This window comes from Rhinatrema bivittatum, chromosome 4 (genome assembly GCF_901001135.1).
Source record: "Rhinatrema bivittatum chromosome 4, aRhiBiv1.1, whole genome shotgun sequence".
Taxonomy (NCBI): domain Eukaryota; kingdom Metazoa; phylum Chordata; class Amphibia; order Gymnophiona; family Rhinatrematidae; genus Rhinatrema; species Rhinatrema bivittatum.
The window spans coordinates 161990128-162018036 of record NC_042618.1 but is presented as its reverse complement, the minus strand read 5'-3'; the positions used below and the strand labels follow the sequence as shown (position 1 = coordinate 162018036).

The window sequence follows — 27909 nt, the reverse complement described above, 5'->3', positions numbered from 1 at the left end:
ATTAGCCCAGGCTTTCTTGAATTCCACAGCCAGCCCCTTCTCATACTCATTCAACATCCAACTATCATAAGCCCTTGTCAACTTTACACAGAGATTCCCTTCCCCCTCCCTCATTTCCAAACCCCAGGCTCCTCAGACCTCTTCCTTTGTTTAAACAGAAAACACCCTCTCCCCAAATCATTGGCAGATGGCAAGATTCAGGTGCTTGGAAAAAATAAACTTTATTTGTCTTGCTGCGCATGTAGGCACTATTCACATCATTCAGTTTTCTGCCAAGGGAAGGAAATCCAATCCATCAGCAGGCAAGAAATCCCCCATCAATAGGCAGGGTCACCCCTGTAATCATTGCACTTTTATCACTCAGAAGGAAGAGGACACTGTTCACCACATCGTCTACTTCTGCAAGGAAGACAGAAATAAGAGCACTGAGTAGTCAAAGGTGATAAAGAGGATGAAACACTCCTTTCTGAAGAAAAGCTGAAAAGATTAGAGTCCTTCAGCTTGGAGAAGACACAAGAGAGGAGGAATGGGTTAATAGTAAAAAGTTTAAATAACTATCCGCTAGGACTTTTGGACACTCCATGAAAGAGAGAGCAAATTTAAAACAAAATTTGAGAGCATTTTTTTTTCAATCAGTGCACAATTAAGATGTGGAATTTGGATATAGTCAAAGTTAATGGCAAAGCCAGGTTTAAAAAAAAAAAAAGAGGTTTAGGTAAGTTTCTGGAGGACAGGTCCATTAACATTAGCTAGACAGGCATAGGGATTGCCACGTCCTACAGCTGGGAATTAGCAACAGGGAAAGGATCTTCTAGGTACTTCCAAATGACTAAGACAGGACCCAGTCAGAAACAGGATACTAGGCTCAATGAACAATTTGTCTGACCCAGCATGGCACTTCTTAGAGGGGCAGGAGTAACCAGAAATCGGCCAAGCTTCCCCCTGTCAGTAAAGAAGGGAGGAGGTGAGAGCAGAAGAGAATACACAGCAAACAAATGTGAGCAACTAGTGACTGAAGAAATACACCACTGTTCTTTCTAGGTGCATCCTTTTCTCTGAACACAAAAACAGCAGTGACTCCATGGCACTACAGGCAGGCTGTGTTGTGCTTTTCCACTGAGAAGTGTAATCTCTAATGTAACATCAGAAGGCAGAACCAGAAACAAAACCCAGTTCAGTACTAACACTAACCTGCAAAGCGCCTGAGAGGAATTCGGTTCATCATGGGGCCTGCCTTCAGGGGGTCACTCCAGCCAATACGCCCCATATCTGTCATTACAACAGTGGGATTCACAGCATTCACTCGTATCTGAAATCACAACTCTACATTTAAATCTTTAGGAGATTGCAGACAATAATTCGAACAATCTACATCACAAAAATATTGAATACAGTGACAAAAGAAAATAAGGCCCATCCAATCTACCCTCGTTCCCTTCTCAGTGCACTAATACTGCACCTATTTCACCTTTGGTTTCTCCCTTCACTCCCCCAGAGCTCAGGCTCCTCTGTGCTTATCCCAGGCTTTACTCCTCACTCTCCCACTGCTAAAGATTTTCTTTTTTTTTTTTTAATTTGTAATTTATTGTGATTTTCAGTTCAAGAAATATAACAAACAGGTATCATACTACACAATTGACCAATTGTACATAACAAGTGTAATACTTAGACAATCTGTCAACTTACAGCCGCAAATACTGTCCATATACTGTTATCTCAACATTATCCTAATGTGTTTGAAAATATTTCTTAATAAAGGTTTTAAAATCAAATCAAAGTGTTACAGCATTTGTAGGTCTACTAGGGTCTGTAGTTGCTAATGCCTATAAGCTAAGGATCTTCTATGCTTATCCTGGGCTTTACTCCTCACTACCCCACATCTAAGGATCATCTGTGCTTATTCCAGGCTTTACTCCTCACTCCCCCACATCTAAGGATCATCTGTGCTTATTCCAGGCTTTACTCCTCACTCGCCCACAGCTAAGGATCCTCTATGCTTATCCCAGGCTTTACCCCTCAATCCCCCATTGCTAAGGATCCTCTCTGTTTATCTCTGGTTTTACCCTTCACTCCCACACTCCTAAGGCTCCTCTGTGCTTATCCCAGGCTATACTCCTCACTCCCCCACAGCTAAGGATCCTCTATGCTTATCCCAGGCTTTACCCCTCAATCCCCCATTGCTAAGGATCGTCTCTGTTTATCTCTGGTTTTACCCTTCACTCCCACACTCCTAAGGCTCCTCTGTGCTTATCCCAGGCTACACTCCTCATTCCCCCGCTGCTAAGGATCCTCTGTGCTTATCCCAGACTTTCTTGAATTCCAATTCTGCTTTTGCCTCCTCTGGGAGGCTATACCATGAATCACCACCTTTTCTGTAAAAAAACAAACAAACAACAATTTTCTCATGTGATTCCTGAGTCCACTCCTTTTCAAGCTGTTCTATTAGAAGATATTAAAAATGCTCCAGAATTCATCAAAGAATGACAGCGAATTGTGCCTATGCTAGGAAGTGACAGAAAGGCAGGGGTGAAAGGTAATTTCTGACTGACTAACCAAGATCACAAGGCCCTGCCACAGCATTTCTAAAGTTTGAGCTGCACATTGTTGGCAGTTTCAGATTCTCAGTTGGCTCTTACATAACTAAATTAAAACATCAAAACAGAGCACAAGAGTTAATATAGTTAATACTTGAATATTAAAATGGAAAGAAGATAATCCTGTGGCTTTTTAGGCTCAGCCAGCTTCCGACGTGTTCCCTTCAGGAGTAGAAAGAGAGAGTAGCTTACTTTCTGGGGTCCCAGTTCTAAAGCCATCACCTTGGTTAACATATCCAGAGCACCTTTTGTAGCACCTGCAGTCAAATGCAAAGATGAGAAGCCATAATGCCTACGTAAAGGGACTAACATCTTTAACAGCTAGCATGGCTGTGCGCTGGGGGGTTGTCAGGGTCCCTATGACAGGCATGGGCTGTGGCTCAGGACAGCAGCAGAGTAATCTCAAAAGAGACACTCCTCCCTGCCTTTGGCCCAAAAGGAGACATGTCATTTGAGGAGGGGAGAAAACGTGGAAAATCCACCCTACAAATGATTAGCTACAGCTGCTGAAAAAGCACTTTGTGCTGACTCTCAGACATAGATGAATGAGTACTGGACAGGATTGGACCAGGACAATAGAAGTGCTGGGGTGTGGGAAGATGGTTAGGGCCTTTAAAGGTGACTTTTCTGTGGCTGATGTTAAGATGTTCATGGGATGCTTACAGTAGACTGTGTGGTTCTGGAGAGCACACTGAGAAGCCTGGCTTGAGATGTTCACTATGGCCCCAGAAGCTCTGCGTGCTATCATCTGTTGAGCAACAATCTGAAATTACATGATGAATGAATTAGCGAAAATTACACACAGAGCGTGTCCCAGAATGCGTTATGTGTATCTCACTGATACAGCTGAAATCCCACCATGCCTACCTCACTGCTAGCATAACACTAGCACCTGTATGCAGGTGAATCTCCAAAGCAGGCTCCTGTCCAAGACTGAAGCATGAGGGCCCTGCCACTGTACCTAAGGCCTCCTGTTTTTGATTCAAGGGCTGCCAGCACTCCAGAAGAAAAAATGATGTTGGGGGCAGAAGACTGTGGCTACACAGAGCCCTCCAAAGTGCAATGCCCAGGGCTATAGCCCCAGTTCATCCCCCTCCTGCCTTTATCCCGCCATTCCATCCTCAATCATGTAAAACACACCAAACCTTCAGCTTAAAGAGACTCCCGCACCTGAGATACATGTAGCACAGACTTAACGTTCACGTCAAAGGACCTAGAGAAAAAAACATTCAGTTACAGAAGAAAATCTTAGAGGAGGATGGGTTAAGGAAGAGTGCCATTACTGTCCTAGTACAAGGGAAGGGCTTACAGCCATATGTGTGTTAGTCTAAACCCTTACCACACTGCATCTTGCCTGATAACCTCTCTTGGACTGCAAGCTTCCTCACTACCAGCTCGGGCTTCCTCCTGCCTGCCCATTTACCTTCTTTCACCCATCCACACCCCATCCTACACCTCCATCTACCCATCCACTTTGACCTCATTTATTCCAATTCCAGTACTCTCCTCTCTTTTCCTTTCTCTAATTACTGATGGTAGTGGCGGCTCCTGCCTACAACAGTCCTCTCGGTCGGTGATACCTCTCGCTGATCCACATGATCCTCCTTACTAACTCCCCAGGTTTCTAGTGGCTGCGTGCTTCTCCTTTTTACACCAAGCCAGGGTTGACAACTGTCAGTAAATTTACTGAAAACCAGTTAGAAAATAAAAATACTAAAAACACTTCACCGTCCGGTGTGCAGAGAAAACCAGAGGTGCACTCTTCTGCCCTACCCTGCCTCTTCACTCCCCAAGGGGAAGATAGTGACTATTAGAGATGTGCATTCGTTTTTCCCGAATTCGGTATGGTTCGGGGGAACCGAAAAACGAACAGAATTTTTCCGAAATTTCAGAAAAAAATTTTTTTGGGTTAGCGCGCACTATTGGGAGTTAGCGCACAGTAACCCGAAAATCAGGGCCCCCCCCCCCCCCCCGAACCGCGGGAAAAATTTAATTTCCCACGGGGGGCCCTGAAACGATCACAAAAAACGATGCACCCCTTTAGTGACTATATGCAAGATGGGCTCCCTTCACGCTATTTGGAAAGCAGAGAAAAGATACATGCCTCAAACACAGCTGGCAACTCCTTTTGGGGAACACCTTGGCACCATCTTGCAGCTGCCAACCGAGTTGAGAACTGTTGCTATAAGGGCATGCAATGAATGAAAGCCTTGGACTACATTTTGTTGCATGGGCCCATCTATTGCTAGCAGCTGATTTACACAAGCTACATTCTGTATTCTTGCTGTCCCCCATCTGTTGGGGATGAACCTGATTTAGGCTTATATATATCTTTTGGAGCCCTCAGTGTTACCCTGTATCTCCTGTCCCCTTTCCTTTCCTACATCGAAGAGAGGAAGCTTCTCTGCTTACGTGTCCACAGCTTCCTTAGTGACTTCTAGGAATGGCTCCAGCACTGCAACAGCGGCATTGTTCACCAGCAAGTCCACGACTCCCACCGCTCGCACAGCCGTCTCTGTGGCATCCCAGTCAGCAAGATCCACACAGACCACTTCTATTCCAGGGCACTGCAGCAGAGAACAAAGCAGTTCATTGCACTCTTCCTCAGGAGCACCACGGGCCAAAGGCAGAGATTGTCTTGTTATTCCTGGGTTCTGCAGACAGCATAGATCTTCACACCAACCTCTGAAATATTTTTTTAATTGTGGCAAACTACCAATTACAGTCCATCAAATCACAAACAATATAACCTACAGCACCAGAAATATTCATTTTATTACCATTGCTGTACATTCCATGCTATGTATTTTTCTATATAGTTACCCCCTTCATACTCGACGTACGCAGAGTCAGTCCATTGAGCTCAGCATTCGGTTTCTGACAGTGGCCAGTCTGGCAGATCCTAACAGGAAAGTTCTTTCCATGTTGTTCATTCCCAGAGGTGGAGATATCCAAGTCTATCTGGCTAATTTATAGTTAATGGACCTGCCCTCCAGAATTGTGTCCAAACCTTCTTAAACTACTGGTAACAAATTACACAGTTTAATTGTGTGTTATCTGAAAAAAAATATTTTCTTAAATTTGTTTTAAACCTGCTAGTTTCATGGACAGTCCTCTCCTATGAAAGGTTAAATAACCCTTCTCCATTAACCCTTTCAGATAGTGCTAAGAATAAGATCTATACTATGAAACACTCCCACTCTGTAAACTCCCTGTTCATTGTAACTCTATCTTCATTGCCTATTGGTTACTCCTCGTTTCAATGTAAACCGGTACGATAAGACACTAGTCTTGAGTATCAGTATATTAAAAAGTACTTAAATAAATAAAATAAATGAATAAATAGATGTATAACAAGGGTTCAAATCCTGCTGATGCTCCTCATGACCTTGGGCAAGCCACTTCACCCTCCATCACCTCAGGTACAACGTGGGACCTCATTCACTGAGCATTTTTCCCCAGAGAGACAGAATGGGAGAAAAAGCCTTAGATTGTAAGCCCTCTGGGGACAGGGAAATACCTACAGTACTTGAATGTAACTCTCCTTGAGCTACCAATGAAAAAAGCATGAGTTAAATCTAAATAAAGTTGTTTTGGTTTTTTTTCAGTCAAGGCCAGTGGTATAGCCAAGTTTATAAAAGGTTTGGACAAGTTTCTGGAGGACAGGTCCATTATCCAGGTAAGGCCTGGGTGTCTCCACCTCTTCTGGGAGGGAACAGCATGAAAAGGAGTTTCCTATTAGGATCAGCCAGCTACTTACAACTGTTGGAGATAGGATACTGGATTCAAGGGACCCTATCACTGAGCCCGCTTCAGAAAAGGCAATGGAAAAAATAACAAGTGGAAAAAATACACAGTGCATAGAATATCTTAGACAAAGAAGGTATATGTGAAAATACTTAGGAAAAACTGTCCATCAGTCTACAAAGCAGAATGCCTGTGTTTAATTAAGTAAAAAATGTCCAGATTCTATATCCAAAGTCTCCTTCAGAAAAGTATCATGTAGTCCATACAGTCTGTCTATTTGTGCTGTCACACAGTCAATCTTTGGTCTTTTCCTTCCCTCTGTCAATAAGGTCCCTTTGGGGTCATTATTCAGAAAAAGCTGGATGTCTAAGTTAGGATTCTATTTTCGGCCAAACCTAGAAGCCTAAGTTGGCTGATAATTCGCCTATATTTACGTACCTGAAAGCTGGGCCTGCTATTCATTTTCCCAGTCTAAGGATGTAATGCTGAAAATCAGTGCTAAGCTCCTTACCTTGTTTCCCTGCCCTAACTCTACTCTCACTGTAGCCACCCACATTTTAGGATCCCATACTTAGGGAAATAGTGAAGCTAGGAGCCTAAAATTTGGGCACTCAACCTTAGTAAATTTTCAAAAGGGCCAATTTAGGAGCTTAGACCTCAAGGTTAGGCTCCTAAATCCTTCGCAAATTAGCCTCTCTGTGTCAATCCCATGCACGCTCATGTTTCTCTTAAGGGCAGGAGTGCCGCTCCGTGCATTTATCCCCAAGGCTTATGATAATCCATAAAAATCGCAGCTAGCAACATCTTTTACTGGGTGATGAGCTTTCTTGAAAGTTCAGACAATGCTGCTTGATGTGCTTTGCTTATGGACTTGGCCGTAGAAGAAGTCCTGTGCTTTTTCCCTTATGTCTGCGTATCAGTATCCCAAAACATAGAAGTCAGGGACCTCAGTTGTTTGAAACCAATTCCTCTTTCGCCCCTGCCATTTAAACAGGGAGCAATGCTGCAGTTGCATTAAATATACCACACCATTCATACAACCCCCTATTTTCATACAAAATAACTGTGTATGAAGATCCCGAATTCTTTTTTCTTTTTTTATTCCTGTTTTCCCCACCCATTCATGTTAAACAATTCTCTAAAAAAATTTGTAAAGATGGAGGTGGATGTCTCATTCAATGACTTTACTTCACTAACTTCAAACATTGAGGATAATGTTAGTCTGTTTTGTATTTTGTAATCATTGACATTCCACCTACTATCCTCTTTATTTTATTCAAAAAATCTAAAATCTCCTTAATATTTCAAAGTTTGTCTCAGTCCAGCAAAAAATGCTTTATACACCTTTTTCCTTTTATTACCCGTCAAGTACTTAGTTTAATGCTGCATTTTTTCAGTTCAATATCCTCCCTACAAGGCCTTGTTTCGAAACCTCAGAGTTTCTTCTTGTGGTCCATGCCTTCTGCTAAGGGTAGTAACCGCCACACCAGCAAGTTACCTCCCTGCACTCTTTTCATTTCCATTCTTCAACCTTTAGAGATCCACCGTTTTTATCCCATGCCTCTTTGAATTTTTTGACTCTTCATCTTCACCACCTCCTCCAGAAAGGCATTCAATTCATCTACCAACCTTTCGGTTAAGAAATATTTCCTGATGTTGGTTCTGAGTCATCCCCCCTGGAGTTTCATTTCAAGATCCCTAGTTCTATTGTTTTATTTCCAACAGAAAAGGTTTGAAATTTATGCATCATTAAAACCTTTTATGTATCTGAAGATCTGTATCATATCTCCCATGCTCCTCCTCTCTTCCAAGTTATACACATTCAGATCCTTCAACTTCTTCTCCTAAGTCTTACAGTACAGATCCCACACCATTTTGGTCACCCTTTTCTGGACCACCTCCATCCTGTATCTATCAATTTTCATACAGTCTCCAGAACGAACACAGTACTCCAGGTGAAGCCTCACCAAGGACATGGACAAGGGCATTATTACCCCCTTTTTCCTATGGTTATTCTTCTAAGCAGCCCAGCATTCTTCTGGCTTTAGCTATCATCTTGTCACATTGCTTCACCATCTCATACTTCATGCCAAATCTTCAACCACTCTTCATGCTTTCTTAAATCACTTTTCATTCTCTCTATTCCTTCAAGCATGTCCACTCTGTTGCAGATCTTAGTATCATCTTCAAATAGACAAACTTTACCTTCTATTCCTTCTGTAATGTTGCTCAAAGATATTAAATAGAATCAATCCCAATACCAATCCCTGTGGCACTCCACTTAACTCTGATCTCTCTTTAGAGTAGATTCCATTTACAATTACATGCTGTTTCCTATCAGTCAACCAGTTTGTAATCCATGCAGCCACCTTGCCACTCACTCCCAAACATCTCATTTCATTCACAAGCCTCCTATGCAGGTCTGTAGCAAAAGCTTTGCTGAAATCCAAGTAGATCACATTGAGCACTCTCTCAATCCAATTCTCTAGTCAGCCAATCAAAAAAATCAATCACATTTGTCTGACAGGACCACCTCTTTGTGAATCTATTTTGCCTCGGGTCCAGAAACCCACTGTATTGTAGATAGTTCACTATCCTTTCCTTTAGCAGTGTCCAAATGGGCTCCTACTTCATTTATCCTGGAAGCTTGAGTACAGCCTTCCAGATGTGAGATGCAGCCTGACACCCCAGCAGGAGGAGTCAGGGCAGCCAGCAGCAATTGCAAAATGAGAATGTGAAGGCTTTCTGGGACAGTGTCCTTACCCAGGACTCTGTTTCAGATTACTATATAATCAAGGTGAAGCTAATTGGCCTGTAGTTTCCAGCCTCCTCTTTGCTCCTACTCTTGTGAAGTAAGACCACCACCGCTCTTCTCCAATCCTGTGGCGCACTCCCATTTCCAGGGATCTATTGAACAGGTCCTTCAGCGGATCTGCCATCTCTGAGCTCTCTCAGTATCCTGGGATGTACCTCATCCGGACCCATGGCCTTGTCCACTTTGTTTGCCTAGCTCTTCCCATACATTCTCTTCTGTAAACGGAATTTCATCTATCCCATCCCCATCTATGGTCTTGTTAACCAGCAATGGTCCTTCTTCAGGGTCTTCTTTAGTGAACACTGAACTGAAGAATTTATTTAATATTTCTGCTGTTTCTTCATATCTCTCCACACATTGGTCCTTCTCACATTTCAGTTTCACTATACCACACTTCATGCCTTCCTTCTTTCTCTGATATACCTGAAAAATGTTTTGTTGCCTCGCTTTTTCTTCTGCTTTCCTTATTTCTTTCTCTGTCTCCCTCAGTTTTAACAGATATTCATCCCTATGTTCCCTTTTGTGGGATCCTTTATACTTCTTGTTCTTTTTGCCTTTATTTTTTCATCTGCCTCTTTAGAGAACCAGATTGGGTTCTTTTTCCCTCTTATTCTTGTTTACTTTTCTAACATATAGATTTGTGGCCTTTGTAATAGCTCATTTTAATTTGTTCCACTGTTGTTCCACCTCACCCATCTAATTCTCTTTTAAAGAAATTGATTAGATATGTTTGACACAATCTCTTTATGGTATAAACCTGCGCTTCCTTGGATCCAACAACCCACTGGATTCTAGATATTTTGCTATCTTTTCCTTCGGTAGAGCTTTCAACACTGTCCTACATAGGAGGCCCATAAATTAACTGAGCAGTCCTGGGGTGGGCCCCAGGTTGGTGGATGGGATTAGAAACTGGTTGAGGAATAAAGGATGGTGATAAATGGAATTCATGCCAAGTAAAGAAACAAGATTAGTGGAGTGCCTCAGCGATCTATCCTAAGACTAGTTCTGTTGAACATCTGTGAGAGGGATCAGAAGGAAGAGACTGTAATTTTGCAGATGACACTAAGAACTATGACAGAATGGATGCCCCGAAAGGAGTAGACAGAATAAGAAGGGATCTAAGAAAGCACAGGCATGCTTGGCAGCTAAGATTCAGTGCATAAAATTGCAGAGTCGTGTGTTTGCAGTACAGAAGGCCGAGGAGGGGAGCACAGTGGGAGGCGAGAAACAGACATACATCCACCAGCAGTGCCCTTGGAGTAAAAGTACCCACTGAGCTCAAGGGAATGAACAATATGATAAGACTGTAGCCAGAGGAATGCTAGGATGCCTAGAGAAAGGCATAATCAGCATAAAAGGAGGCAATAATTCCTGTGTACCCAATGTAGAATATTGTGTCCACTGTTGAGAGACCGCACCTTTGCAAGGACATAGACAAGCCTGAGGCAGTCCAACAAGAGAATACCAAAAGGGTGCATTGTCTTCACCAAAAGCCATATATGAGAGGAGGTAAGGAGAGCGGCTCAACAGTGCTTGCAGGGTCATGAGTACAGAGGAGTTAGTAATAGCAGGCCTGTAAGTAGATTTTTAGAAGGACACTTCCTATAAAGTTTCCCTGTAAAAATGTGTGACCCAGCCACTGTCACAGTGAGGCTTATGCCTCTGTATCAAGCCATAGTGCGACTGCAACTTATTTATATTCCACCTTTTGAGCACTTCAAAGCAGATTACATTCAGGTACTGTAGGTATTTGTGTGTCCCTGGAGTACTGTGTGTTGGTCTGGTCGCCCCATCTCAAAAAAAGATACAGCAGAGCTAGAAAAGGTGCAAAGGAGGGCAACAAAAATGATAAAAAGGATGACATGGCTCCCCTGTGAAGAAAGGCTAAACAGGTTAGACCTCTTCAGCCTAGAAAAGAGAAGGCTGAGAGGGGACATACATACCATGAAACAGGGAGGGAACTACCTGAGTCAATGGATATTTGAGACGATCCTCCTGTTGCAGTAAGCGGAGCAGAATCTTCTACAGCAATGGTTCCAAACCTGGGGTCCACAAGACCATGCCAGGTGGTCCTCCAGAACATAAGAACATGCCATACTGGGTCAGACCAAGAGAAGGAACTTATTTTATGCAGTAGCCAATCCAGGCCATGAGAACCTGGCAAGTTCCCAAAAACTAAGTCTATTCCATGTTACCGTTGCTAATGGCAGTGGCTATTCTCTAAGTCAACATAATTAATAGTAGGTAATGGACTTCTCCTCCAAGAACTTATCCAATTCTTTTTTAAACCCAGCTACACTAACTGCACTAACCACATCCTCTGGCAAGAAATTCCAGAGTTTAATTGTGCGTTGAGTGAAAAAGAACTTTCTCCGATTAGTTTAAAATGTGCCACAAGCTAAACTTCATGGAATGCTCCTTCTATTACCTGAAAGAGTAAATAACTGATTCACATTTACCCGTTCTAGACCTCTCATGATTTTAAACACCTCTATCATATCCCCCCTCAGCAGTCTCTTCTCCAAGCTGAAAAGTCCTAACCTCTTTAGTCTTTCCTCATAGGGGAGCTGTTCCATCCCCTTTATCATTTTGGTCGGCCTTCTCTGTACTTCTCCATCACAACTATATCTTTTTTGAGATGTGGCGACCAGAATTGTAAACAGTATTCAAGGTGCAGTCTCATCATGGAGCGATAGAGGCATTATGACATTTTCCGTTTTATTCACCATTCCCTTTCTAATAATTCACAACATTCTGTTGCTTTTTTGACTGCTGCAGCACACTGAACTGATGATTTCAATGTGTTATCCACTATGATGCCTAGATCTCTTTCTTGGGTGGTAGCTCCTAATATGGAACCTAACATCGTTTAACTATAGCAAGGGTTATTTTTCCCTATATGCATCACCTTGCACTTATCCACATTAAATTTCATCTGCCATTTGAATGCCCAGTTTTCTAGTCTCAAGGTCTTCCTGCAATTGATCACATTCTGCTTGTGATTTAAGTACTCTGAATAATTTTGTATCATCCGCAAATTTGATTACCTCACTCGTCGTATTTCTTTCCAGATCATTTATAAATATATTGAAAAGTAAGGGTCCCAATACCGATCCCTGAGGCACTCCACTGCCCACTCACTTCCACTGAGAACATTGTCCATTTAATCTTACTCTGTTTCCTTTCTTTTAGCCAGTTTGTAATCCACAAAAGGACATCACCACCTATCCCATGACATTTTACTTTTCCTAGAAGCCTCTCATGAGGAACTTTGTCAAACGCCTTCTGAAAATCCAAATACACTATATCTACATGTTTATTAACTCCTTCAAAAAAATGAAGCAGATTTGTTAGGCAAGACTTCCCTTGGGTAAATCCATGTCAACTGTGTTCCATTAAACCATGTCTTTCTATATGTTCTGTGATTTTGATATTTAGAACACTTTCCACTATTTTTCCTGGCTCTGAAGTCAGGCTAACTGGTCTGTAGTTTCCCGGATTGCCCCTGGAGCCCTTTTTAAATATTGGGGTTACATTAGCCACCCTCCAGTCTTCATGTACAATGGATGATTTTAATGATAGATTACAAATTTTTACTAACAGGTCTGAAATTTCATTTTTTAGTTCCTTCAGAACTCTGGGGTGTATACCATCCGGTCCAGGTGATTTACTACTCTTCAGTTTGTCGATCAGGCCTACCATATCTTCTAGGTTCACCGTGATTTGGTTCAGTCCATCTGAATCATTACCCATGAAAACCTTCTCCAGTACAGGTATCTCCCCAACATCCTCTTTCGTAAATATCGAAGCAAAGAAATCATTTAATCTTTCCAGGATGGCCTTATCTTCTCTAAGTGCCCCTTTAAACCCTCGATCATCTAATGGTCCAACTGACTCCCTCACAGGCTTTCTGCTTCAGATATATTTAAAAACGTTTTTACTGTGAGTTTTTGCCTCTACAGCCAACTTATTTTCAAATTCTCTCTTAGCCTGTCTTATCAATGTCTTACATTTAACTTGCCAATGCTTATGCATTATCCTATTTTCTTCTGTTGGATCCTTCTTCTAATTTTTGAATGAAGATCTATTGGCTAAAATAGCTTCTTTCACCTCACCTTCTAACCATGCCGGTAATAGTTTTGCCTTCCTTCCACCTTTCTTAATGTGATGAATACATCTGGACTGTGCTTCTAGGATGGTATTTTTTAACAATGACCACACCTCTTGCACACTTTTTACCTTTGTAGCTGCTCCTTTCATTTTTTTTCTAACTATTTTTCTCTTTTTATCAAAGTTTCCCTTTTGAAAGTTTAGCACAAGAGCCGTGGATTTGCTTACTGTCCCCCTTCCAGTCATTAATTCAAATTTGATCATATTATGATCACTATTGCCAAGCAGCCCTACCACCATTACCTCTCTCACCAAATCCTATGCTCCACTGAGAATTAGATCTAAAATTGCTCCCTCTCGTTGGTTCCTGAACAAATTGCTCCATAAAACTGTCATTTATTCCATCCAGGAACTTTCTCTCTCTAGCATGTCCTGATGATACATTTACCCAGTCAATATTGGGGTAATGGAAATCTAAACTGAGAAGGAGCAGAAAACCTTGCACGTAAGCAAGTATCACAATACACTGGTGCAGGATAATGAATCTTTAATCACCACAATTTCAATAATAGTCATAATCAGTTCCAATGGATAAAGGATCTCAATATTAATGATGGCGACTCCAAACCGTTCAAGATAACAGCGTTTAAATTGATCCCCCGACACGGTCCCGTGTTTCGCCAGGCTGCGTCGGGGGGGACCAAGGGTATATTTAAATCTAAGATATAAAAACACAGATATCAGTCAGTATAAAAAAGGTGAAGAGGGCTACATAGTACTAACCTTTACTGATGTACATACCTTTACAGAGATACCCGGAGCGCGCAAGCCCGCACAGGTGTGAACCATTTAAACAAAAAGAGGCGCGAACCCTGGCAGCTCTCACGAGAGCTGTCAGAGCTAACAGCTGGTCTCGGTGGATCCGTACAGTTAATAAAATAGATTCCACTCAATTTCTTTGTTAAGTCCAGAGGGAGCTACAGTGTCCAAAGTAAAGATCCACCGCTGCTCCCTCCGACCCAGGATCTCGGGGTAGTTACCGCCCCGGGAGGGGCGGCGCACCACCTCGATCACCAGGAAGGAGAGGTCAGCGATGGAATGCTCACACGCCAGCCAGTGGGGCACTAGAGGTTCATCAAGTCTATGTAAACGGATATTTGAACAATGTTCTATAATCCGAGTTTTCAACATACGGGTGGTCTTACCTACATAAAGAAGAGGGCATGGGCATTTCACTATGTATATAACCCCTTTAGTAAGACAGTCCGAGGGAGAACGGAGTTTAAATACCCGTCCAGAATTGGGGTGCAAAAACTCAGATATGGTTGTGGTGTGACTGCACATAGTGCAGTGACCACAGGGTCCATGCGTGCCTAGACTCTCGGGTTGGTGGATAGCTGTGTCAGTGTGAACTAATGTGTCACGTAAGTTCCTGCCACGCCTGAAAGTAAAGCGCAGCGGACTGTGTAACAAGTCTGTGAGGGACAGAGCGGACCAGTGTCTCCGTATCGTCTCAGCAACGGATCTACCCATAATCGAGAAAGGCAAAATACAATTGTTGGACTCATCTGAAGGATTGTGGGATGGTAAAAACAGCCATTCCCGATTCGTGTATAGTGCTCTTTTAAAAGCTCTCTTAATTACCCGATACGGATAGCCACGGGCCAAAAACCGGCTCACCATACCCTCTGCTTGTGTTAAAAATTCAAGGCGGGTGGAACACAACCGACGTAGGCGTAAGAACTGCCCCGTGGGTATATTATCGCGCAAAGCGCGAGGGTGACAGCTCTGATATTGAAGTAGGGTATTGCGATCGGTTTTGTTTAAATGGTTCACACCTGTGCGGGCTTGCGCGCTCCGGGTATCTCTGTAAAGGTATGTACATCAGTAAAGGTTAGTACTATGTAGCCCTCTTCACCTTTTTTATACTGACTGATATCTGTGTTTTTATATCTTAGATTTAAATATACCCTTGGTCCCCCCCGACGCAGCCTGGCGAAACACGGGACCGTGTCGGGGGATCAATTTAAACGCTGTTATCTTGAACGGTTTGGAGTCGCCATCATTAATATTGAGATCCTTTATCCATTGGAACTGATTATGACTATTATTGAAATTGTGGTGATTAAAGATTCATTATCCTGCACCAGTGTATTGTGGTAATGGAAATCTCCCATTATTACTGCACTACCAATTTGGTTAGTTTCCCTAATTTCTCTTAGCATTCACTGTCCGTCTCACCATCTTGGCCAGGTGGATGGTGGTATACTCCTATCACTATAGTCTTCCCCAACACACAAGGGATTTCTACCCATAAAGATTCGATTGTACATTTAGTCTCATGCTACACCACCTCCCGAGTGCTCCTCTCTGTCATTGCAATATAAGTTGTACCCCGGTATAGCACTGTCCCATTGGTTATCCTCCTTCCACCATGTCTCTGAGATGCCAATTAATTCAATGTCATCATTTACTGCTATAGTTTCTAATTCTCCCATCTTACTTCTTAGACTTCTGGTATTAGCATACAAACATTTCAAAGTTTGTCTTTTGTTTGTATTTTCATTCTGCTTTTTAATTGATAGGGATAAATTAGAATTTTTTAGCTCAGGTGAATTTTTAGTTACAGGCACTTGGATTACTTTTCTTATTATTGGAACCCCACTGTCGGGATGCCATAATTCTAATGTGTCATTAGTATCCTTTGAAGATACCTCTCTCCGAACCATGTGCTGCTGAGCGACTGTTGGCTTTCCCCTTTGTTCTAGTTTAAAAGCTGCTCTCTCTCCTTTTTAAAGGTTAGCGCCAGCAGTCTGATCCCTTCGGAAGAGACTCCCCCTTCCCCAAAAGGTTCCTCAGTTCCTTACAAAACTGAATCCCTCTTCCTTGCACCATAGTCTCATCCACGCATTGACACTCCGGAGCTCTGCCTGCCTCTGGGGACCTGCGCATGGAACAGGGAGCATTTCAGAGAATGCTACCCTGGAGGGTTCTGGATTTAAGCTTTCTACCTAAGAGCCTAAATTTGGATTCTAGAACCTCCCTCCCACATTTTCTTATGTCGTTTGTGCCCACATGTACCACAACAGCCGGCTCCTCCCCAGCACTGTCTAAAATCCTATCTAGGTGACGTGTGAGGTCCGCTACCTTCGCACCAGGTAGGCATGTTACCAGGCGATCCTCACGCCCACCAGCCACCCAGCTATCTACATTCCTAATAATCGAATCACCAACTATGACGGCCAACCTAACCCTTCCTTCCTGGGCAGTAGGCCTTCGAGACACATCCTCAGTGCGAAAGGACAATGCACCACCTGGGGAGAGCAGGTCCTTTCCTGCTACACCAGGTTGATGCTCTCCAATCATGAGACCTTCTTCCTCCAAGGCAGCACCAGGGCTGCCAGACTGAAGTTGGGACTTGGCTGCTATGTCCCTGAAGGTCTCATCTATATACCTCTCTGTCTGCCTCTAGCCTCCAGAGATCGGACTCGTTTTCTGAGAGACAGGAGCTCTTTGCATCAGATGCACACATACAGTTTTCTCACTGGCGGATAAAAAATCATACATGTGACACTCGATGCAAAAGACAGGGATGCAAGAAGGTTTAGCAAGGGAGAAATAGAGTGGGCTGCTGCTGCTACCTGTGATTAGCTGAACTGCTCCCAGAGTCAGGAGAGTGAGCGTGGGGCCTGTTATGAACCCCTAAAATTTCTCCCCACATTGCTGTAGACCAGGAAGAAGAGGGACTGTTCACACCCATGAGAAGGCTCAAACCCCACTGCCATGTGATCAGTGAAGGTGGGGAAGAGAGGAACAGATTGTAAACCCCACTGCTGTACGTCATGAGGATATGGAGAAGAGAGAAGTTGATTGCAGCTGTAAAAACCTTTTCAGCCTCTGCTGCACACTGAGGAAAGCAGAGGAAAGCTGGGTTATCACAGTGGTGAGAAACATTTCCCATTACTGCCACATGCTCTACCACTGGCCTGACAGAGAAAGAGGTGAGGAAATCTGCAGCAAAAAAGTGAGTAGAATGGCTCAAAGGAAGAAAGGAGGAGATTGGACTGGTGTTGACAGTAGGAGGGGGAAATACAGAGGGACGAAGGAATGAGATAGGAATAAAGAAATGCAGGATGAAGAGGAGCAGACCGGGAGGGAACTGGGGAAGGCCCGAATGCATTGCCGCATGGCGTTTGCATAAATTCACACCCCCCCCCCCTTTGTGCGCACCACCCACCTGACTTTATAACGTGCGCATGCCAGCTCGCGCATGTTATAAAATCAACGTGTCCATGTGCACGCGCCGGGAACCGTGAGCACATGGACACGTGCAAATTAGAAAATCTATCCCTTATTTATTCATCTGATTTTTATATTCTGCTTTTTGGCACTTCAAAGCGAATGAAAAGTATGCAGGAACAAAAGTACTGGTTTTCCCCCTCTGGCCAGAGTTTTCAAAAGGAAACTCCATGGGAAGTTTCACTTTGTAAAGGAGATTTTCTGCCAGGTCATAGCAAGGTTGTCAAGCTGGAATTTTTTTGAATTTGCTTCCTTTTCCCCATTGGAGCTGGATTGGAAGGTGGAATGGCCCCAACCTTCAATTATGAGAGCAATTTTTGAATAGCTTTGCAAATTGCCCTTCCTATATATTCAGTTTAGATCAAAGTTTTATACATTATGAATGACTGTGGAGTGCATATCGTTATGTCTTTTATCACGGAATGCAAAAATTAAAGAAGTGTATGGAGGTCTGTCGGGCCCGGTGCTATCGGGTGTGCAAACTGTGCAATTGCATGGAGCAGCACACCCGGGAGGGTGGTGGACAGAGCCCAGCTAGGGTAATGAGAAGCTTATGCAGCTGCTGATGAACTCCATCCCACCGATGGCGGAAAAAGAGAGAGGCCCTTGCTGCCACCAGTGGACCCCATCCTACCAGCAGCACAAGAGGGAACTCATTTTGCAGCTCCTCCTCATGTGCTGGCCAGCCTGCAGTAAATACTTGGGGAGCTGGCACTTCCTGTATGCTCATCTCATGCATTGCGAAATGAACATATAGGAAGTGCCTCGGAACTGGCCGGCACATGAAGGGGAGGAGCCGCAGGAAGGACTTCAGCAGCACTGCAAGGAATCTTATCCTCTCCCAAGGAGTAAGACATGGGTGGTGGCAGCAGCAGCAGCAGAAGAGGAATAAGAGATCCATGGACCCTGCCTGTCTAGAGGCTACTTGTGTGTGTGAATGGGAGCATGTTTGGAGCAATGTTTGTTTATTTATTTATTTATTTATTTTAAAGTCTTTTCTATACCGTCATTAAGTTATTTACCACCATAACGGTTTCCAGGCTGGCACAAATAGGCAGAACAAATGCTAGTACCGGTATTGGCACCTCTGTTAAAGTAACATAATTTCATACAATATCTATTTGAATCATGTCATATAATGTCCATTGAATACATGTCTCGTAGTTAGCTTACATTTAATTCGTTCTTGTACTTTCAGGTTAAATCTACTTTTATCAGTGAGAGCTTAAAAATAGTTGCCAGTGGCAAGTGTAACTAGTCATTTGGTGCTGATTTGTAACACCAGCTTTTCCTTACTTACTTTCTCTGTTCTCTTTGTAAAAGACTGGTTTGAAAAGTCATGTTTTCAGACTTATTTTGAATAGTTTGAAATTTCCCTGTAATCTTACTTCCAGGGGGATAGTATTCCATAAGATGGGTCCAGCCAGTGACAGTGCTCGTTCTCTGACCTGGGTTAGCTGTGCTGTTTTAACAGACGGGATGGTTAGGAGGGAATGAGAGCTTACCTGGTGAGGATGAGTGTGTGTGAATAAGAGCCTATCTGGGGAGGGATGGATGTGTGTGTGTGAGACTGGAAGCCTGTCTGTCGGGGCATGTGTGTGACTGGGAGCTGGCATGGGGGTACGTGTGTGTGTCAACGGGAGCCTGCCTTGGAGGGGGGTGTCAAAAAGTTTATGCCCCCCCACCAATCCATCACAAGCTCAGGGTGACTTGAAATCAAAAACGTTTTCAAGTATGAGGCGGGGGATTTTTCCCTTCTTGTTTTAATTTTTGGATGTTTGATGTGTCTGCTATTTTGAAATATTTTATTCTGTTTGGAAATTTTTAAAACTTTTTATATGAGTTCTTAATTACTGGATGTTATTATATTTGTCTTCTGTTTGGCAATATTCTTTTTATTAGTATGGTTTATTATGATTGATTTATATTTCCTGATTTTGTTTGATTTTAGAGGACTAGTGATGTTTCTGGTTTTCCATTGCTTCATTGCGTATAGAGTCTGGCTTGTTGCAGTTTCCAGTTCAGTTTCTATCTACACATCTCTGTTTATACTTTATGGTCTATTCTGTATTTGGTGAAGTCTGTCTGTGTTCTGCATGCGTAAGTGAGGGGAGGTATTCCTCTAGCATGTAATTTCTATGTTGGAATTTAGAGCAGACCGGTTTGTTCTGCATTCCTAATAAGAGGTGTTTTAGAGCCTGGTGCAATATTTACCTGTTTATAGATAGGGTTGTCCCTCTAAGTGCTTGCAGTTGGAGAAATTACTTACCTGATAATTTCGTTTTCCTTAGTGTAGACAGATGGACTCAGGACCAATGGGTATAGTGTGCTCCTGATAGCAGTTGGAGATGGATCAGATTTCAATCCGACATCAGCCCTAGTACATATACCCCTGCAGGAAGTGCAGCTCTTCAGTGTTCTCCTCGAAAAGCCTTGTGGATATATGTATGACTGAATCATTTGAATAACTTGATAAACTTTATAACTTGGCTAACTTAATTACTTTGAACCAGTTGAATTGGTTATAGCTGGAGACCGCCAGTGCCCTCAACCGAGAAACGTCGACACCCGGTAGGATGGGTGTCCTAGGCGAAGGAAAGCATGGCTTACCCGTGAATTCCATGAGTAACGACAGCCGTGGGTGGGATGCTGAGTCCATCTGTCTACACTAAGGAAAACGAAATTATCAGGTAAGTAATTTCTCTATTTCCTAGCGTGTAGCAGATGGACTCAAGACTAATGGGATGTATAAAAGCTACTCCCGAACCGGGTGGGAGGCTGCCCATGACCCACTTAGTACTGCCCTTGCGAATGCTGTGTCCTACCGAGCCTGAACATCCAGGTGGTAAAACCTGGAGAAGGTGTGGATGGAGGACCATGTCGCTGCCCTGCAGATCTCAGCGGGTAACAGCATCTTGGTTTCCACCCAGGACACTGCCTGGGCTCTAGTAGAATGGGCCTTGACTTGTAAAGGCGGTGGCTTGCCTGCTTCTACGTAGGCCGCCTTGATGACTTCTTTGATCCAGCGGGCTATGGTTGCTCGCGAGGCCGCTTCTCCTTGCTTCTTCCCGCTGTGAAGGACGAATAGATGGTCCGTCTTTCGTATGGATTCCAACCTTTCCAGGTATCGGATTAGGAGTCTGCCAACGTTGAGATGGCGTAGACTTCGAGCCTCTTCCGAATTCTTATGTTCATCTGGTGATGGTAGCGAGATGGTTTGGTTAAGATGGAAGTGAGACACCACTTTGGGGAGGAACGACGGAACTGTGCGCAGCTGGATAGTTCCCGGGGTGAGTCTGAGGAATGGCTCCCGGCAGGTCAGTGCTTGTAGCTCGGATATATGACAGGGTGAACAGACTGCCAGCAGGAAGGCTGTCTTCAATGTTAATAGTCGGAGAGACAGGCCATGGAGAGGTCTGAAGGAGGTTCCTGCTAGGAAATTTAGGACCAGAAGAGGTTCCAAAGAGGCACCGGCCACTTTAGGGGTGGTTGGATCTGCTTGACTCCTTTCAGAAAGCGGGAGACATCCGGGTGAGAGGCTATGCTGCCGCTTTTGCTCTTGGTTCCGTAGCATGACAATGCGGCCACCTGTAACTTGGAGTTGAGAAACAATCCTTTCTGTAGACCGTTCTGCAGGAATTCCAAAATCGCAGGAATTTTGACTGAGCGTGGTATGATGTCGCAGTCCTCACACCAGGCTTCAAATACTCTCCAAATCCTTATGTATGTTAGGGATGTGGAGAACTTGCGTGCTCGGAGTAGGGTGTCAATTACTGCCCCCAAGTATCCACTCTTCCTCAGGCGAGTCCTCTCAATGCCCAGACCGTAAGAGAGAATCAAGCTGGATCCTCATAGAGGATTGGTCCCTGTTGGAGCAGGTCTCTGTGTGGAGGTAGCGGGAGGGGGCTCCCTGTCAGCAGTCTTCGCATGTCTGCATACCATGGTCTTCTTGGCCAGTCCGGGGCCACTAGAAGTACTGGTCCCCTGTGGTGTTCTATCTTGTGGATGATTGCGCTCAATAGGGGCCATGGTGGGAAGGCGTGTAACAGAGTCTCCTGTGGCCAGGTCTGTACCAGGGTATCGATTCCCTGGGACTGGGGTTCCCGCCTGTGGCTGAAGAAACTGGGCACTTGGGCGTTGGACCAGTTTGCCAGGAGGTCCATAGTTGGTGTTCCCAAATGATTTATTATCAATTGGAATGCTGTGGTAGACAGCCTCCATTCTCCTGGGTCTAGACTTTCTCTGCTGAGGTAATCCACAGCGACGTTGTCTTTCCCAGCGATGTGGATGGCCGAGATCTCTTGAAGATTCGCTTCCGCCCATTACATTAGGGGGTCTATTTCCAGAGACACCCGTTGGCTTCTGGTTCCTCCCTGACGGTTGATGTAGGCCACTGTTGTGGCGTTGTCCGACATTACTCTGACTGCTTTGTCTCGGAGTCTGTGACTGAACTGTAGGCAGGCTAGTCTGACTGCCCGGGCTTCAAGGTGATTGATGTTCCATCCCGACTCTTTTGTTCCATTGCCCTTGGGCAGTTAGCCCCTGGCAGTGTGCTCCCTATCCTCATAGGATCCAGGTTGGTGAGAATAGTCTCGTTCCCTGGCTCAGATGGCCTTCTTGTAGCCACCATTCGTAGTTGGGCCCTAACTCTGTCTGGGAGCTGAAGACGTACGGTGTAGTTCTGGGACAGTGGATTCCAGCGTGATAGTAGTGAGCGTTGTAGGGGTCTCACATGAGCTTGTGCCCATGGCACTACTTCTAGTGTGGATGCCATGAGGCCGAGGACTTGTAGGTAGTCCCATGCTGTGGGGCAAAGTTCACTCAAGAGGGTTTGTAACTGGGTCATCAGTTTTGATCTCCTTGTTGATGTCAGGATGACCTTGTCTTGTTTGGTGTCAAACCAGACTCCCAAGTATTCTAGAGAGATTGGGAGGGCTGCAGGCAGCTCTTGTTTGTGTTGACCACCCACCCGAGGCTCTCCAGTAGAGTTTTGACTCTGTTGGTTGCCTGGTGGCTTTCCTCTGGTGATTTCACTCTAATCAGCCAATCGTCTAGATAAGGGTGCATGCAGATTCCTTACTTCCTCAGTATTGCTGCCACCACCACTATGATCTTGGTGAATGTCCGAGGTGCGGGGGCTAACCCGAATGGTAGTGCCCTGAACTGGTAGTGATAGTCCAGGATCGAGAAGCGTAGAAAACGCTGATGCTCTTGATGGATCGGAATGTGTAAGTAGGCTTCCGACAGGTCCAGGGATGTAAGGAACTCTCCCGGTTGTATCGCCCTTATTACCGAGCGTAGGGTTTCCATGCGGAAGCGAGGAATCTTCAGGTGACGGTTGACCGCCTTGAGGTCCAGGATGGGTCTGAACGTTCTTTCTTTTTTGGGGACGATAAAATAGATGGAATAATGTCCGGTATGTATTTGTTGTGGAGGCACCAGTGTTATAGCCTCTAAGGCTAGCAATCTGGTCAGTGTAGCTTCCACTGCCATCCTCTTAGAAAGGTCGCGGCAGGGAGATTCCACAAACTTGTCCGGAGGGAGGTGGTGGAAATCCAGGTAATATCCCTCTCGAATGATGGATAGGACCCTCTTGTCTGAAGTTATCGCGACCCATCTTTGGTAGAATAGGGCAAGTCTGCCCCCTATGGCTTCTTCCTTTGGACAGGTCAGCTGATTTTCATTGTGGGGTGCGGCTGGGGCCTGGGCCCGAGCTGGCTCCCTTTTTGTTGTGCTTGTTCCGAAAGGACTGGCTTCGGCCTGTGGGGCGGGCTGTTTGATATGTGCTTCTATATGGGTTGAAGCGCTGTGATCCTCTGCCCCTGGAGGTTCGGGAGAAGGATCGCTGGTTTCTCTTATGCCTGTCCTCCAGTAGCCGTGGCAGTGGGGACTCGCCCCATTTGTTGGCTATTTTCTCTAGTTCGCTTCCAAACAGGAGTGTTCCCTTGAAAGGCATCCTTGTGAGTCTCGTTTTGGAGGATGCGTCGGCCAACCAGTTTTGGAGCTCGAGTTGTCTTCTGGCTGCCACGTCGGATGACACTCCTCTAGCTGCGGTGCGCACCAGATCAGAAGCGGCATCCACGAGGAATGATACTGCTAGTTCCAGGGCCTCCCCAGGAGTGTTGTTCCTGTTCTGTGATAAGCAGGCGCGTGTTACCAGGGCACAGCAGGCCACGATCTGTAAAGAAATAGCAGAGATGTCAAAGGACTGTTTGAGGATAGATTCCAGATGTCTGTCTTGAGTATCCTTGAATGCTGCTCCTCCCTCCACCAGGATAGTAGTGCACTTCGAGACCACGCAGACCATGGCATCCACTTTCGGACATGCCAGGAGATCTTTGGCGGCTCGGTCCAGAGGGTACATGGCTGCCAGAGCCCGCTCCCTTTGAACGTAGTTTCCGGGGCATCCCATTCCAGGTCAATTAGTTGCTGGATGGCTTGCAATAGTGGGAAATGATGGGAGGTCTGACGGAGTCCCTCTAGTAAGGGGTTCGTCTTAGGTTCCCTTGAGGCACTTGTGCCCCGGATAGCAAGCTCTTTTAAGCTGTGTGTGACCAGGTCTGGAAGCTCGTCCTTGGTGAAGAAGCGTCTCATGGTTCGGTGGGGCTCTGTCCCCAGAGGGAGTTCCCCTTCCTCCAGGGGTTCTGAATCCTCATCCGAGTTGTCCGTGTCCCCGAAGGTGGGACTTCTGGGTGGTGGAATCGCTTCCCTGGGCATAGAGGGTCCCAGAATGTTGAGATCCTCTGGTGGAGCTTGTGGCCGTATTACAGGAGGCCCCAGTTGCATGTGGACGAAGGTATGCAGACCTTTGAAGAATTCTATCCAGGAGATAGATGCTGGGTCTAGACTAAGGGGCATTATGTCCCTGGGGAGCCCCATTTGAGGGGGGTCCTGCTGCGCAAAGCTAGGTCCGGCGAACTGTTCGAGAGGCCGGAACCCGGTACCAGCTGGGGAGGGCCATGAGTTGGATCCCCTAGGGCCTCTTTGCACTGTATACACAGGGCGTAGCCTCCTCATGCTGTGCAGCTCTAATGTGGCATGCTGGGCAAAGGCCCTTAGCCATGAGTTTCTTTTCCGGTGGTGTCATGGCTTGTGCGTGTAAAATACAATTGTGCGCTCCGGTGCGTCAAAGTGCGCGTAGGTTTGGTGCACGCTCAGGGAGATGTGTGCGCTGTTGTGCGCACAGGTCGAAGTTATGCGCCCGGCACAGTAAGCGCATGGCTATGCGCGTCACTTGTGCGCACAGTACTTGGGTGCGCGGCATTGTGTGCACAAGATATTTGTGCACACAGTTCGCCTCTGTGCGCACAAATTGGAATGGCCGACAGGGCGGCGAACAGAGCAAAATGGTGACGGCAACCATGTGGACAATATGGCGACCACCTTGGAGGGTCTCCATGTGGGAGGACCCTCTGATCTGACCGGGGTCTAGCCCTGCTAGGGCAGATCAACCCAGTGGCACTGATCCTGGCCAGCGACCTGTGCGGCTCCTCGAGCTTCGGAGACCGGAGACTTTTAAATGGATTTCTACCTTACCTTATCTCGGTGCTTCCCGGTCTCGTTCCGGGTGGTCTCTGGCTGCGGGGGAAGAGGGAAAATACCTCCACCACCGCGCTCGAGGTTGCACCCACTGCCTCTCAGCTTCACCCGATATTGGGGCTAGGTCCCCGCCGAGGGTCAGCCGCCGGACCAAGGCTTACCTCCGAAGGATCGCGGAAATCACCTCGGGAATTCTCAACTGGGGGAGGGACCCAATGGGTGTCATCGCAGGAGAGCAGGGCTCGTCTGTAGAGGTAAGATTTCTTCTGTGCGAGCGTGCATAGAGTCCCTAACTGCTATGGAGACGGAAAATACTGAAGAGCTGCACTTCCTGCAGGGGTATATGCACTAGGACTGACGTCAGATTGAAATCTGATCCGTCTCCAACTGCTATCAGGAGCACACTATACCCATTGGTCCTGAGTCCATCTGCTACACGCTAGGAAATAGTACTTTTGTGTGTTATGAATTTTACTATATTGCTGTCACTTAGTTTACTTAAGGCCGTCCAAGGGCCAAACCCACACCTAACACGCGTTACAATAGGCCTAATACTAGATTGATTCCAAGTGTCTTTTTTTTGCAGGCTTTTCTGGGTGGCACCACATAAGTGCATGTTTTTCTGTACAATAAACTGGCGCCAGCCACTGGGCCCAGCCAGCACCAATTTATGTACCGGTAGGTGGGGCAGGTGTACCTGGGGATCATTCCTGCACAATTTAGAAATTTTGGTCCTGGGCTAAAATAGGTTTGGGGGAGTGTATTATTTCTGATAGGCTGGAGGGAGCAGGGCTTTATTTTGATGGGGATAGGGAGTCTGGAACAGAGCATGAGACTGACAGTTTCTAGAATGTGTTGGTTATTGGAGAACACAACAAACATTTTGTGTTAAAAAAAATAATAAACAGGGGACGGTGCTCTCAGCACAGCACAGCACTTTTTCGCACAGCATAGCAAAAATGTTAGCACCGGCCCTGGGGTCCATGAAACTTTTTAAAGCTGAAAAGGGGTTCATGTTTCCTGAAAGGTTGGGAACCCCTATGCTACAGATTTCTGCAGCACATATTTCATGGCCAGAGTCCATCCAAGCCGACTTTCTCAGCAGGAACCTTTGCATCCCAGAATGTGGAAGCTCAGCTCTATATCAAGTGATGCTGCTGGGGGAGGGGAGGCCAGGGGCAGAGTTACTGCCAAAGGGTTGGATGCTGGAGCAGTTACTGGGGGGTGGGGAGGGGGAGGGGGACAGAGTTACTGCCAGAGAGCTGGGTGCTGGAGCAGTATCTATATTTTGTGTTTGTATATTTGCAGCCTGCTCCAAACTTTGGCAGGGACAGGATATCAATATTTTAAATAAATAAATAACGAATGAGCAGATTTAAAACAAATCACAGAAAGCACTTTTTCACTCGGCGCACAGTGAAGCTGGGGAATCTGTTGCCAGTGGATGTGATCAAGGTCACTGGCATAGTGCAGTTTAAATGAGGTTTGGACAAGTTTCTAGAGGAAAAGCTCATAAAATATTTGCCAGGCAGACTTGGGAAAGCCACTGCTTATCCTTGAGTGAGCACCAAGAAAACTTTGGGATCAGCCGGGTACTTGTGACCTGAACCGGCCACTGGTGGAGACAGGATGCCAGACTAGATGAATCTTAATCTGACCCAGCATGTCATATTTTATGCAAATTAAAGGACATTGGCCTATTTGAGAGTTTTCTTTTATCCAGGGTGCAGGATGCACACGTTACCATGGGGCTGGAGAACAGAGGCAGCCTACTCCAGCCTGTGAGGCTTACTAATCAGTGCCCAAATGAAATTGGCTCCTACTTCATTTAACCTGGAAGCTTGAGTACAGCCTTCCGGATGTGAGATGCAGCCTGACGCCCCAGCAGGAGGAGTCAGGGCTGCCAGCAGCAGTTGCAAAATGAGAATGTGAAGGCTTTCTCGGACAGTGTCCTTACCCAGGACTCTGGACTTTGTTTCAGATTACTATGTAACCATGTGTGAAAACATGTAGCCCTTTGTTATGTTTGGTTTGAATTCTATTTTGTGGTTTGTTTTACTAGATGTGTTTTTCTTGTAATCTGCCCTGAACTCAATTTTGGAAAAGGCAAAATATAAATTTGAATGACTGTTGTCATACAAGAATTGCAGGGAGGCTGAAAGCTAGAGAAGGAAAAAATGGGAGGGGGAAGGAGAGCTGGGAAGCTAGAAAGATGGGATAAGAAACTCTGAAGAAGCGAGTGGTAGGGGAAATGGAGATAGGGATGGGAGACTAGAGAGGGGAGGAGAACTGGGAGCCTGGAAGGACGAGAGTCGTAGTAGTAGGGAGAGCGGGGCAGCAGTGATGGGAGATTCTAAAGGGAAAGGAGAAGACAGGCTTGGTAGGGTTTCTTCCTACCTCCCGGGATAAGCTGTCCAAGTCCGCCTGGGTCCGGCTCAGCGCGACCACACGGGCCCCTCCTCGCTGCAGCGCCTTCACTGTCTCCCGTCCAATGCCTAGAGCACAAGGGAGGGTCAGGGTCAGCCTGGGGGCTCCCCTCGTTCCTCTCCCCCAACCCCTGCCTTACCTTTCCCCGCCCCAGTGACCAAGGCCCGCAGGCCAGCGAAGCTGATCTCCATCACGCAAAGTCCTGACACGTTCCTCCGCTCCTGTCTTGAGAGGGGTGGGTGGGAGAAACAGAGTTCTGTTACTGGAAGAAGGGAGGAATGGGGGGGGGGGAAAAGTTACTGCCGGAGATGGTACTGGAGCAGAGGAGGATCCCAAACAGGTTTCCTGCTGGAGCAGTGATAATAGAGTAGGGGAGGG

General features: G+C 45.5%; 1 protein-coding gene across 1 annotated transcript; it reads right to left on the bottom strand.

Moving 5' to 3' along the window:
- Positions 1-196: 196 nt before the first annotated feature.
- DCXR (dicarbonyl and L-xylulose reductase) lies at positions 197-27909 on the bottom strand. The gene is made up of 8 exons (XM_029599050.1): positions 27671-27909; positions 27502-27599; positions 5007-5161; positions 3765-3807; positions 3258-3357; positions 2787-2851; positions 1192-1309; positions 197-399 (listed from the first exon to the last, which is right to left on the bottom strand). The coding sequence occupies exons 1-8, from the start codon at positions 27720-27722 to the stop codon at positions 296-298; spliced, it is 735 nt and encodes a 244-aa protein (XP_029454910.1). The 5' UTR covers positions 27723-27909; the 3' UTR covers positions 197-295.

Excerpts from the sequence above, each read along its gene's own strand:
- DCXR (XM_029599050.1), bottom strand. The coding sequence starts at position 27,722 with ATGGAGATCAGCTTCGCTGGCCTGCGGGCCTTGGTCACTGGGGCGGGG. Across the intron at positions 1,310-2,786 it reads TAGAACTGGGACCCCAGAAA|ATACGAGTGAATGCTGTGAA; the intron begins GTAAGCTACTCT and ends TTGTGATTTCAG. Across the intron at positions 400-1,191 it reads TCCTCTCAGGCGCTTTGCAG|AAGTAGACGATGTGGTGAAC; the intron begins GTTAGTGTTAGT and ends TCTTCCTTGCAG.